This window comes from Plectrocnemia conspersa, unplaced genomic scaffold, assembly GCF_051122295.1.
Source record: "Plectrocnemia conspersa isolate PC_06_02 unplaced genomic scaffold, ASM5112229v1 ptg000006l, whole genome shotgun sequence".
NCBI lineage: Eukaryota > Metazoa > Arthropoda > Insecta > Trichoptera > Polycentropodidae > Plectrocnemia > Plectrocnemia conspersa.
The window spans coordinates 5137728-5150896 of record NW_028277170.1 but is presented as its reverse complement, the minus strand read 5'-3'; the positions used below and the strand labels follow the sequence as shown (position 1 = coordinate 5150896).

Below are 13169 nucleotides of genomic sequence, written 5' to 3'. Positions count from 1 at the left end.
ACGTCCGATTTCTCGAATTCTAAGAAGCCACTGATGCGATTGGCTAGAAGATCGATGCACAATCGCGATTGGCTAGCTAGCGTGCACCCCCCTAAAGGATATAAGCCTGGACTCTGACGAGGAGAGGGCAGACGGCCAAAGGCAGACGATCCGAGATATGAAACGGCTGAGGCACGAGACAAGAGACGTCACCAGACAGCAGAACCAGCGACGCAGAAAACCAGGGAGTCAAGATCTACCAGCAGCCATCCGGAGGAACCTGCCACGCGCCCTCACCGACAGACCTGAAAATCACACCTGACACTCGGCGCACGCAGCCACAGAACCCTGAGACATTATTACCTGCACACGTTCATCGCGAGAAACGTCACGCCGTTATCGTCCATAGTCAAAATTGTAATTATAACCTGATAAACAATCTAATAGGATTCACCAAAGAGTCTCATTGGCCTCGAGGTCAACCACCCCTAGGGCTACGCCCCCTAAGCATTGTTTGAATTAATCTTTGTTAAGTTTTCCGTTTTTTTATTTATTATATTTATAAATATATTAACATGCCAAAAGTACCACAATTGACAACATCGAAGAAATCAAAAATTTTGATTCTAGCTAAAAATAAATTTACTTTTTGTTATATTTTAAGCAAAGTAAGGTGCAATAAAACAACTGTGCTAAATTGCATAAAAATATGGGGATTCCACATCCTTCCAAAGAAAGAAAAGCTCAGGAAAACAATGAAAGACCAATTTATCAGAAGCTCGGATATTAAAATTAATTTGTTTACAAAAGTGCGGTGGATGTAAGAACAGAGTTTATTAAAGCTAGTGAAAATTAAAAAAGCGTAGAAATTGTACGTCATCGATTTATAGAATCGTGCGAAAAAACCGTTTTCATGGAAGAAAATACGTTTGCAACGATTAAACTGGGCCAAAAAATGAAAGTGAAATGGACTGAAAGTGAATCTTCTCAGTCGAAAGCAAATTTAACTTGTTTCGATTAGATGGGATCCACTAAGTCTGGTGAAGTTCAGGTGAACGTTTGAGTGACGAGTGTATTCAGTCGACAGTCGATTATCTCAAAGGTCAGATGATCTAGGGTTGTTTTTCATATGATGTGGTAAGACAACTAGTATTTATTAATGGTACGGTGAATGCCGAAAAAAAAAATAGAAAATTTATTTTTAAATATTGAAATGCACTATGCTCACGAAACGGAGTGTATATTTCAGGACGTGCTAAAATTGTAAATATTATTGTTTTCTATTAGCATGTATCACAGTTAACAGGAAATATATAATAAAAATGAATATTTTGCCTCCATTAAATTCAGGTGTACGTAACAGCCTCTACTTTAACCCCACTGAGAACCTGTGGGCTATAATGAGAGCAAAAACCAAAAAAAATCCTTCGTCAAAATGATAATTAATAGAATTTTTATAAAAAGTTTTGTACGAAGAAATTACAGAACAATATATAAAAACATTGGTCGAATCGATGCCTCGAAGAATTGATGGGAGTATTACAAAATAAAGGAGAGCCAACTAAATATTAAATTTTGCTTTATAGTAGCTTATATAATTATTATAGTAGTGTAAGTTTTTAGTTTTTCTATTTATAAACTAGCTTTACGAAAAAAAAAAATTATTACACTACTAAATTTTCCCAAAATGATTTCAAAAAACTTTAACACAATAAATAAATAAAATAATATATAATATAAAACATCTTAATACAAAGAAATGTAGATTTTTTAAGGTGCACACCTTTCATTGTTCGTTGCTGATAAAAATAAAATCCTCCGAATTGGGTTTTATATTATTTGAAAAACATCTATTTGCTCTTTGACCAGAAAAGTATAAAAAGTATGGAGTAGAAAATATACTAAATTACAGTTTCTGTTACCTGAATTTTTTTTAACTATTCTTAGAGTAACGTGATAAAATGGTAAAAAACCGCATCTGTTTATTTGGCTTTGTTAAGACAGTTTTCTAAAGTAAATCAAGTTACTGTTCTTATTCTCAGAAAGGCGCAATTTTAGTTTTATTTAAAATAATTAATTTAATAACTGATTTTTATCTAAGAGATGTGTATGATGTATATGATATGCACTAAAAATGTTTAATCAGCAATTTTCAAATTAAGGTACAGGATTTTCTTTTAAGTTTATATAGTACACAGTGTCCTGCATGTTTCTAGAATCCTTTTGAGTTTTTATTAATTTTTTTTTAGTTATTGATGAAAGAAATTATCGATATTTTTTGCATCGCTATAAATAAGTTTTGCTATTTTTTTTGTGGAACCATTAGTGACTATATAAAATATGTGAAGATTAAACCAAATTTTGTTAATGTTGCTATACTTTAATAAGCTAATTATCACTTATCACATAGCTTGCCTTGAATGAATGAGAAGTTATTTTTCGAAGTTGTTGCTGTATAGGCACATTCCTTACAGTTTTTAAAATTTTAAATGGTATTAAATATAATTTTAAAAAATGCCTAATTATTTAAGCAAAAAATATTTGTCTTTTTGTAAATTATGCCTTTTGATTTTACTAGTTTTATTAAAATATATTGTAAAAGAAATGCATAAAAATCAGGTAAATATTTATTGATATATACTTTTTCAATATATAATAAGTGTTAAATTTAAAATAAAATCTAGCGATACAGTTAAAACAGCGTGTATAAAATTTACAGTGTTTTTTCTGTGGTCATTTAATTACAAAATTAATTGTGATTTCTTAGAAACACGTAATAATTTATCCGCACCATTATTTATTGTATTAATATTGTAACCGCTGATCTTTACCGAAGTATTAAACACTCAGCCATAATACGAGTAGTATTGACGTTATATCACATTTATAATATCATATAAGTATAATATTATACTGAGCAAACATATTATTATCGAACGCAAACCAATTTTGATCGTTACGTCAAATAAACACATAAACAAACAAGCGAATAACCGGTTTGTTATCATTTCGCACACATTGTATATAATACATCAAAATGTGGCGATAATAAATATAACAATGTTTATTATTATATATGTATTATAGCTTGTGTGTATCGCCGTTGAAAAGCAACGAAATAAAGTTAAAAAGAAGCAGTAAGATTTATAAATATAGTTTGCTTTAAATATCAAATGCACGTTCTTTTGTAATGTACTATTTAAATGAGAAATTAAATACCCCAGATTTGATTAAGGTATGTAATGAACGTCTCATTGGAATGTTTTATTCTAACGTACAATCGAGTCGAGTTTCTTTAGCAGAGAAATAATAATAACAACACTAAAGCAACGGAATATTTACGCAAACGATAAACATTCGCACGAATACCTATTGTCGATAAATTCCGGAATTCGATTATGCATGTGCCATTAAACCCGAAGGACAATCTATAGAGAGAGATATATACATAGAAACGGGGAGCGTTCCTTTCTCGCGTAAACTGTTTAAACGATTTGTGTTTTACGAAAGGATAATACAGAAGGATATATTTTAAAATTACCTTTTCCGGAAACCACGGCGTCACGAACGGCATCTGGAAAGTGTTGCTGTAAGAATGCAGAGTATCGAAGGAATCCGGCGAAACTGCTCCTAGCATCGCGAAAACGCCGCGGGAGAATTGGTTGCATACTGAAAATACAAACAAGGAAAAACGTTTTATTGGTGTTGTGGTTTGGAAGAACAATATAGAGCACAATAAAATATACATTAAATATTTATCCGTTCATGAAATGTTTGACATTTTACATTGAAAACATAAGCGTATAAAGAGTAAAGAAACATACTATATAAAATAATATGCTGACTCTATCTAATATCTTGAACCTAATAAATAATATTTGAATTTAAAAAAATAACTATAAAATATGAGTGCGCCAGTAAGTATGAAAAATCTCGTATTATTTACCCACTATATAGTATCGTTTACAGTTAATTTTCAGAAGCAATGATAGATCTAATAACATTTACGTATGGCAAACAATTAATATATGACATATTGCGACATTTTTGAAGAAGATGAAGAGATGCCAATCTACGTGTTTAATCATCTACAGTAACTTTCGTTATTTTGTTCTTCGGTTGTCGTTTAAATTTAATTTTTGAATTATATTAGTAGTTTTAATATGTTTATTATTCAACTCTTTATAACAGTCTTATTGTTTTTAATTATTTTTCAGAAACAATAATGAAACAATTTGATGACGTATATGGCTACTACGTTGAATTTGTATATATAAACAAAGAGTGAATCTTCTTATGTTGAAGTCATTGTCAGCAAGTAATATGTTTTGATAAAGAACATACTATTAAATTTAATATAACTGAATATCTTAAATTTTGCTATTTCGAAAGAGGAATGATGACACAGAACAAAAATTGAATAAAAACTATGATGTATAGGTACTATAATTAAAAATAACTCACTCTTAGATATTTTGGCTATCGATTATTCCAGGTATGCAATCACGATAAATGTCGTTTATTAGATAACATCCAAGAAACTACACATTTATAATCTGTCCGTTGGCTGATAAAGAAAAAACTCACTTTTCGGCCTCGGAGCCCGGTGACGAAAATTCAAAATTGAAGATTTCATTACGAAGATTGTTTTATGTTTGTTTACCTAGTTTAATCAATGTATTCTTATAAGTCTTACACACGTTATGTATATATTTCATTTTCATAGTTATAACATACCTAGTTAATTTGCAATCCGATTGTTAATATTCAGTCAAATCGAACAACGCATATGACGAATTAATGAAAATTATGGTCGCATAGCAAAATTTTATTTATAAATAATAATTATTTACAGCTGTTCCCACGTTGATGTCGGCCATCTTTTTTTATATTTAAATGCTTGTTTTTCATTGGTCGAAACAATCGAAAATTAATCGGAGCAAATTAAAATTTTTTTTTTTTTAATATAAATAAATATATTTTAATTGTTTACGTGTATTATTTATTATACACCGGTCATTTTAAGTGATGCGCGTCTGGAAGTGGCTTAGAACAATTATATATAAAATAGAAAATTAAAATTAATCGGTCCATAAAAAATAATAATAATAACCTAGATATCCACAGTAAATATATTAATGCTTTTTTAGATACAACAGTATTTTTTTATATTCTTTTTAATAAAAATAAATTTATTTTATAATGCTTATTGGTTTATATCAATTGTGAGATTTTAATACAGTGTACAGGCGGCCCACGACTTTTGAACGTTCGACTTTCGCACATTAAAAAAAAAACATTTTTTTAAAATTTAATTTTTTTTAAAAAAATTATAAACATGAGTGAGAAACGGAAAAACTTCAGTGTTGATACGAACAAAAAGAAATCAAGGACTCATAAACTTCACACAATTCGAGACAAAGAAGGAAATTATTGAACGTTCTGACCAACATCAAAAAGATGTCCCTCTGACTATTTCAATTATTCAAGGAAAAGCTCTTAGTTTGCACAAAGATTGAAAGGATAGATTAAAAAAATATTTTATCACGGTTTTTCAAGCAAGTAACGGTTGGTTTTACAATTTTAAAATGAGGTATTCTTTTGAGGATACATTTTTGCATCTTTACCCGCATCAGGCTGATGCGGGGAAAGATGCTGCAAAAAAATTTATTTCCTAATTATCCAAAATTATTGAAGATAGAGATTATTCCTCTAGCCAAATATTTAATGTAGATGAGACAGGTTTATTTTAAAAAACTCTTTAACGATGAAAAATATGAATGAAGCCTTCACGCACCTTGACAGTTTTTTTAAATATTATGGAAGATTGTGGTCCCAATGGAGAACGCATATTTCAAGTGCGTAGGGCGATCAATAAAAACATAGCATGTTATAAAATACTATATGAAGAAAAGAAAAAGAATAGTGGAAAACAGTTAGCTCTTGATAACTTTTTAAAGGAAACACCCGCAAGCCCCACTTAAACATGTATCTTAAACGCTTCTTTAACAATTTATATTTACTTGATAAGTAAATATTATAAGATACACAAAATTTCAATATTTTTTTACTTTCCTCTACTTTCATGCATTCAACATTCGCAAACATTTTTAGGAACCAATTATGTGCGAAAGTCGAGGGCCGCCTGTATTAAATGAAAAAATAAAATAATAGTAGGTAAAATTTTAAATAGGAAAAATACATTAAAAATTTATTCTATAAGAAATGAAAAGTGCAGTCAAATGGAATAATTCAAACAAGTTTAGTGCTATAGTTCTGAAACTATTTTATGTGTGCATTTGCTTTTAAAGCAATATGAACTTTGGCTAAGCAAAATATTTTTATAGTATTTTTAGTGTGAAAATAGCAATTAAAATATTAATAACTAACACGGATCAGAGTAAAGCAAAAACGCTAGCTGACACTTTTTCTATATATCATACGAATTCACTGCCAAATTAAATACTCTAAGACTATAAACAAAAATATAGATCGATAAAGAAAATAAACTCAATTTTCAAAATTAACTTAGGGGAAATTTTAAGTGGCAATAAAATCTAATAATATTGCATTGGCATATTGCTTAAAAATTGCATTCATTACTTAACAAACATTTATATCGCTTTCTCTTCTTTAACAGTTTTTTGAAAAACCGTCAAAATTCTTTTTGACGGTTTTTTTTAACAAATATTGCACTACTGACTTTTTTATAATTAATACACTCAAATATGAGATGTAAAAGCTATATTGTTTTACGAAGTAATTAACACTCGATACTGCGTAAAATTTCAAGAAAGTTTGCTTAAGCCGTTTCTATTTATCTTTAATACGAACGATATCCCAAAATTAAAAAAATACGCGTTTAATAATCTATAATACATACAGCTATTTCAACGAGTGCTTACAAGTGATCTTAAACTAATCGCGAAATCATGTAAAAGCCTATAAAAATATTTAAAATGAAAATTAATCAATTATTTTCACGAAACGTGGACAAAATTTGCCACTGCTTTTCCAAATTGTAAAATAAAATCTAGTATTATTACTTGGGCTTTCACATGGACTTCAATTTAATGACACATTTTTGAACCTTTGTGCTTAAAAGGTCTTGCCACAATTGCGACAATATATAAACAATTATTTAGACCCATTTCAATATATGCTTGTCTGGTAGTGAGTAACACCAGTAAAACTATTTTTTTTTAATTGTAAGTCATCTAAATTAAATCTTAAAATATTATATAATACAACTTTTATAGTAAAAAAAACTAATAATACTTTTACAGTACCAACAATCGAAGAAAAATTATAACCAATACCGTTTTATTTTATTAATTCATAATTTTTAATAATTGTGAATAAAAAATAGTTAAAAACCAGTAACATGTATTGTATATAATATTGCAATAAACGTTTTCTTTAAAAAAAATATTAGTATTAAAAGGTGTATAATTTTTATGTATTTTTAGGTTCAAGTACACTAAGAAATGATAATAGAAACAAATTGCATAAATCAAATAATATATAAATTTTTTATTGATCTTCAATTAAGAAGTAAGACACAAAAAAATATTTTATGAGAAACTCAAGCTAAGATTTATAGTGAATATTGTATTATACTGAGTATATAATTAACATTCTTGTCATTTGTGATCCCGCATTAAAAAAATAATCTAACATATAGTTAATATATATAATTATTTTATTATACTAATCATAAGCGGTCGTTTAGTTTATGCCAGCTATTAAAATTATTCACATAGTGTGGATTTAGTAGTTTTCATATAAGCAATAATACATTACATTGTTCTCACTGAACGACATTGTATTATATTGTGTATTGTATGAATAATCTTCAAGTATTTTTTGTCGAAACGGGGGAAAGTCGTTACGTTTACTTTGCAACGTTACTCCTCGTTAGCGTTGTATCTAATTTATATTTGCGCCGTATTAGTGTGTAGTATTATGAAGTAATAGTACGGCGCTCGTATTTTATATTCAATTATTTGCAGCCGCTGCCGCCCCCGTGGGGGGTAGAAATAATTTTCTAAATTATCGCACATGTTAATTAATATAACAGCACCCTCGTTTAAGCTCAGCGAAAGCATTCATTTAACGCCATGACCTCAAACACGCCCCGTGGACTACGCCCAAGCTCAAGGGATTTTAATATAATTTTAATATTATCACAGCGCACTTTAATTACTAAAGCACAGTCAAATGTAGTGTAAAGAATAATAGACTTTTCTTAAAAAATACCCTTTTACACAACATATTAATAATGCAGTAGATGAATAAAATGTAAGCCTTTAATTCCTTACCTGTAGAAATTTATGATTTAATTAAAATAAAATAATTAAGACACGTGGTAAAGCTGCAGAAACTTTTCGTAAACTAAACAATACTTTCTGTGTGGGTACTGTTAAGATACAAACAGATGTTCATGGTATTCTGAAAAGTAGAGATTTAAAGAAAATATATCATAGTTTTCAGAAATACACTTTTTAAAATTATATCAACGTGAAAACTTCGATGAGTTTGGATCTTTGTTGTTGTAGTTCGTTCGTGCAAATTTTGAGCAAAACTAAAAAAAATCTTGTTTATAAATTTTTTATTCATAATTTGGCACAAAATTAGAACGAATACATGAATTTTTAATTTAATATTTTATAGGTAAAATATACCATTAAAACGATTAAAACATTAGCAAAAATACCACACATTTATAAATTAACATTAAAAAAATTAGTTTTGCACAAAATTGACACAAAGATAAAACTTTAATATGTAGAACTTGTTTGTTTGTACACGCTGTAAAAACTAACGTAGAGCAATAAAAAGGTCATATTACAAATTAGCAATATTTTTGAAATTTTGCCAAATTTTTTATATGAATGTACATGAATCTTAAATCTAATAATTAATAGCTTACATGTACCGTAAAACAAACTAAAGAAATTAAAAAAATATACTTAGCAATGGTATTAGATAAGTCAATAAATAAGCATGGTCCTTAGCTATAAATATACCACTACAAATGCATTTTGATGTTTTATCAACGTAATTATTAGATGAGAAAAACGAATTTTAATTTAAATGTCATAAATTGTAATTTAGCAACATAATATATGTACTTAGCTAAAGTGCTTTACATTTATGAGGGATATTTACGAAGTTCTAGGAAATTCCTTATTGTGCATACTTGTAAATGCGAATAAGCTTTGATATGCTTACTGTTGATGTGGGGTATCGGGAACTTAAGTTGCTTTCTTGGTATACCTATGTATATACAGTTATAATACTTTCGGAAAACGCAATTAATTCACAAAGAGTATTCATATTATTTTTGATATAATGTGGGTTCTTAAACCTCACAAATCATTCACGTTTTACTGAAAAAAAAAAACTGTTTACCATTAGATTAATTTTAATGACAAACAAACGCAGCGGTCGACTAAGCACTGCAGTCAACAAAGAAAATATTGTGAAAAAATTAGCGATGGATAATACACGCGTGACCATTCAGGAGATCAGATTCTGCATGACTGCTTGGGAGAAAATAAAGTTTCTGCTTGTTAGCTGCCAGTAGTATGATAGTAATCACGTTTTATTTAATCACTATTTAAAAAAAATCATATTATTTTGATCCATATACAAAAAATATTATTTTAGTATTTGCCAATCGAAAAAATTAGTGAGACCAGATTGTGTAGAAATAAGCTTTATAGATTATATTCTAAAATAAGTAACAACCAAAAGCTCAATAGATTGCTACAACACAATTTAATTTAAAATAAGAATTATTCGCCTGATTTAGCATATAATAGTTAATACTTAAACATACAGGTAATACAAAAATAATCACTTGGATGCAGATCATCAAACTCGAAATATACATTTTTTTATATTGCCAATTCTTTATTGTTGACTTGCGTATATTTAATGAATATACTGCAAGAGCTGTTGTTGTATCAAGGATTTAAACAAGAGTATGTTCTTGCTTTATAGATAAATTTATAAGAGTCATGCTTTCTTTATGTTCTTACAATTCAGACGGAAGTCTAAGTGAAGACCGACGCATTTGACCGAGTTTACCCAAGAGATCGCCTTACAGTTAATATTAAAACGCGAGGAAAGGGTCGCTTTGGATCTACGAGATAACATGATAATACATAAGCCGCTTATAGTGATTATAGTCATCCGTATATAGCGCAAGTATACAGTTATGTGACGTTGGAACACCGTAAATGAATTTAGAGAAAAGATAGTATAATATTACGATTTTATAAATAAAGCCGTTATGCGATGACATGTCAAACGCCTTATCGATGACCAACATAGATTAGCCTAGCGATATAAAGAGTATACTGGATTACTTATTTTTTGTTTATGTATACAGTGATTTTACAGTCAACTTAATCATTTCTGTTAACGTATGATTTATTAGGCAATATTTTGCTAAAGAAAATTGATTAATACTTTTTTGTATCAATGAAAAATCGTTAGACGTTATTACGCTGCAAAATTTGAACAGTGAAAAATGTCACATTGCCTTATTTTCCATTTTGTTGGACTATTTTTTTCTTAAACATTTTTCACCCTTTCTTATTCGCTACACATACAATGATGTTGTGTGTTTTTGAATACGAAAAAAATGTATAGCACCGACTGACATTCAATTTCACCTTGTCATAGACGTCAACATCATAAAAGCAGAAGCATGCCTTTTAGCAATATATTTATGATACATGATAGAGAGAATAACAAACAGCCTGTTGAAATGCACTCTATTTTATATTAAAAAACAGTTACATTTTATTACTTAGAATAGCGAATATTATTAAGGATCAGGTGAAAATAAAATTCAATATTCCACAGAAAAAAAAGTACTGAAGTTTTTGTAAGCATTTAATCGGCTTTTATCATTTGATTGTATGATAATACAAAAATGGTTCAATTGGATTTATTCTAATAAAAAGCTTTGACGTGTGAGGTTTTTAAATTTATTTTTTATTCAGTTTTAACATGCTGTTCAATTTTGATTTTGATTATCTCTATAAAATTAAAATATTTAGATACAAAATTTAACCCTTTAAACCATTCCAAGTAAAATATTACCTGCTATTGATTAATTTTAAGGTCTGTATTATTAAAAATAGCTTACAATAAAAGTTTATATCTAAAGCTCATTAAATAAGCAATCATGTTTTTAGTAAGCTAGATATTTTGATCTGATTTTTGATGCAAAACACTGCTATTATTTTTTAAACCACCACATGATCTATTTACCTTCAGTTGTCAATTAATAAGAAATCAAGATATTAATTATAAAAATCTATGGATCAGAATCTTAAATACGTCGTATTTTAGTTTATTTTTATACACAATACATATATTTTTGTAAACTTCTGTTGCATAATTCGCATTATGAAAAGTCAAGATAAATATAAATACAGAATTTTCACTAACAAACTTTTCGATCCTTTTACTATCTAGCCGTGTTAAATATAATCAATATTGATAAAAGTAGTAATTAATGTAAATAAATTGTTTTAAAGACTAATAATAAAGGTATTTATTTGCGACTTAGAAAACCACTTTATTAGTAATTACAGTGTACTTAACAGATTTCTGAAATACAGTGTCAGTGATTTATATTAGATATTGTTCTTGCCTTTTTACCTTTAAATATAGTTTTAATATTAAAATAGGCAAAAAATTTACATACCATTCAGATATGAATTTAATTTAATTTTGAGGAATATTAGCGCGAATCCTGGTGTCAAAGCTTGTATTTATTTATTAATAGAGATTTGAATCACACAACTCGTGTTTAAGTTGTAAACCACTTAATTGCGAGTGCAGTGATAATCTCGCTGATTAAGTTGGCAAATGTGAGAACTCACCTGAGGTTCAACAATAAGATGGCATTGTTATGAAATTACTAAACCGCACACTACAATGACTTTAGAGCCCCTAGAGCTTTACATTTAGTACTCGTAAATATGGCGGGTGTATAATATGTCAAAAAGGAATATATTACACATATAATTTTCACGAGAAAGTATATGTACAAAAGAATAACTACAATGTGATTAGCTTTTAAAGCTCATTTAATGTTATTTATAAATAAATTTTCAGTGCTAAGAAAAATTTTTAATCAAAGATTGTTATTTTAACCTGATCACATTCACAAACGCGTTGAAACAAATTAGATAAACCGTGTTCAGAGATGCTTGAAACGTATTAATCCAACAAAAAACCCAAGTCGAATATTTTGACCCAAAAACTAATTATATTTCAACAGCGCATGAGAAACTGAAATGAAAATTAATTAAACATACACGTGGAGTTTTTGTAATGTTAATAAGCAAAGCTACTACTTTGTGTACAATTAATCTAATCAAATCATATTTAAAATATTTTTAATCTGTGTGAAACACCAGACTTTAATCAGAGACATCAATTGTATTTTTTTGATTATAAACTATTATTACATCTCACAATCAAACCATATTACTATGCATGACGTAGCTTAATTTTATTCTAATTAAGTACTTCGGTATTCATCCATGAGATTAAATTATTAAGATATTAATTAATAATATTTGATTTTAATCTCCCGGGTACGATAGAAATTAAAAAAACCTGTGGAGTCCATACGGGATTCTAAAACAAGAGTTTTGGGTATAAGTCACTGACTTATAGGTATTAGGTATTTTGTTAATTAGTTGAAGTATTAGTCACTAGAACAAGGTTGTACAACTCACGTTTTATTAGTATTAAAATTATATTAATGATAAAATTACCAAAAAATTCATTCTTTTTGATCATAACTTTTACATTATCATTGAAATAAAATTGTAAAATATTCTCAATTGAAATTGACACATTGCTTGCAAACTAGCAGATATAATGTGTAGTTTTTAAGTCAGATATGTAATTTTGAGAACTATTCTACAGAGACAGGAACAGGTGAAAATCTGAATGAACAATCAATGTCTGGTGAATACGATTTGTGCTGAAGAATCTGTTAAGCGACGTGTGGCCTAGCATTGATCAATGGAAAAAAGCTTTCCAGATCGGGTTTAAATCACCATTTCCAAATCTGCCAAACCATTTCTCCGCTGTCCGACGAGAAGGAGCATGGTCTACATAAACGTCCTAAATGTTTTTTGTGCAGTTTTAAA

The 13169-nt window shown here is 28.6% G+C and overlaps 1 protein-coding gene across 4 annotated transcripts in view; it reads right to left on the bottom strand.

Annotated features, from left to right (window-relative positions):
- LOC148234077 (glutamate receptor 1-like) overlaps positions 1-13169 on the bottom strand; it is a 393208-nt gene that overhangs the window by 222600 nt on the left and 157439 nt on the right. For all 4 annotated transcript variants that reach the window (XM_088187823.1, XM_088187822.1, XM_088187824.1 and 1 more), the window contains one exon: positions 3521-3648. In XM_088187823.1, the coding sequence (XP_088043949.1) occupies positions 3521-3648 (128 nt within the window). The remainder of the gene's footprint in view (positions 1-3520; positions 3649-13169) is intronic.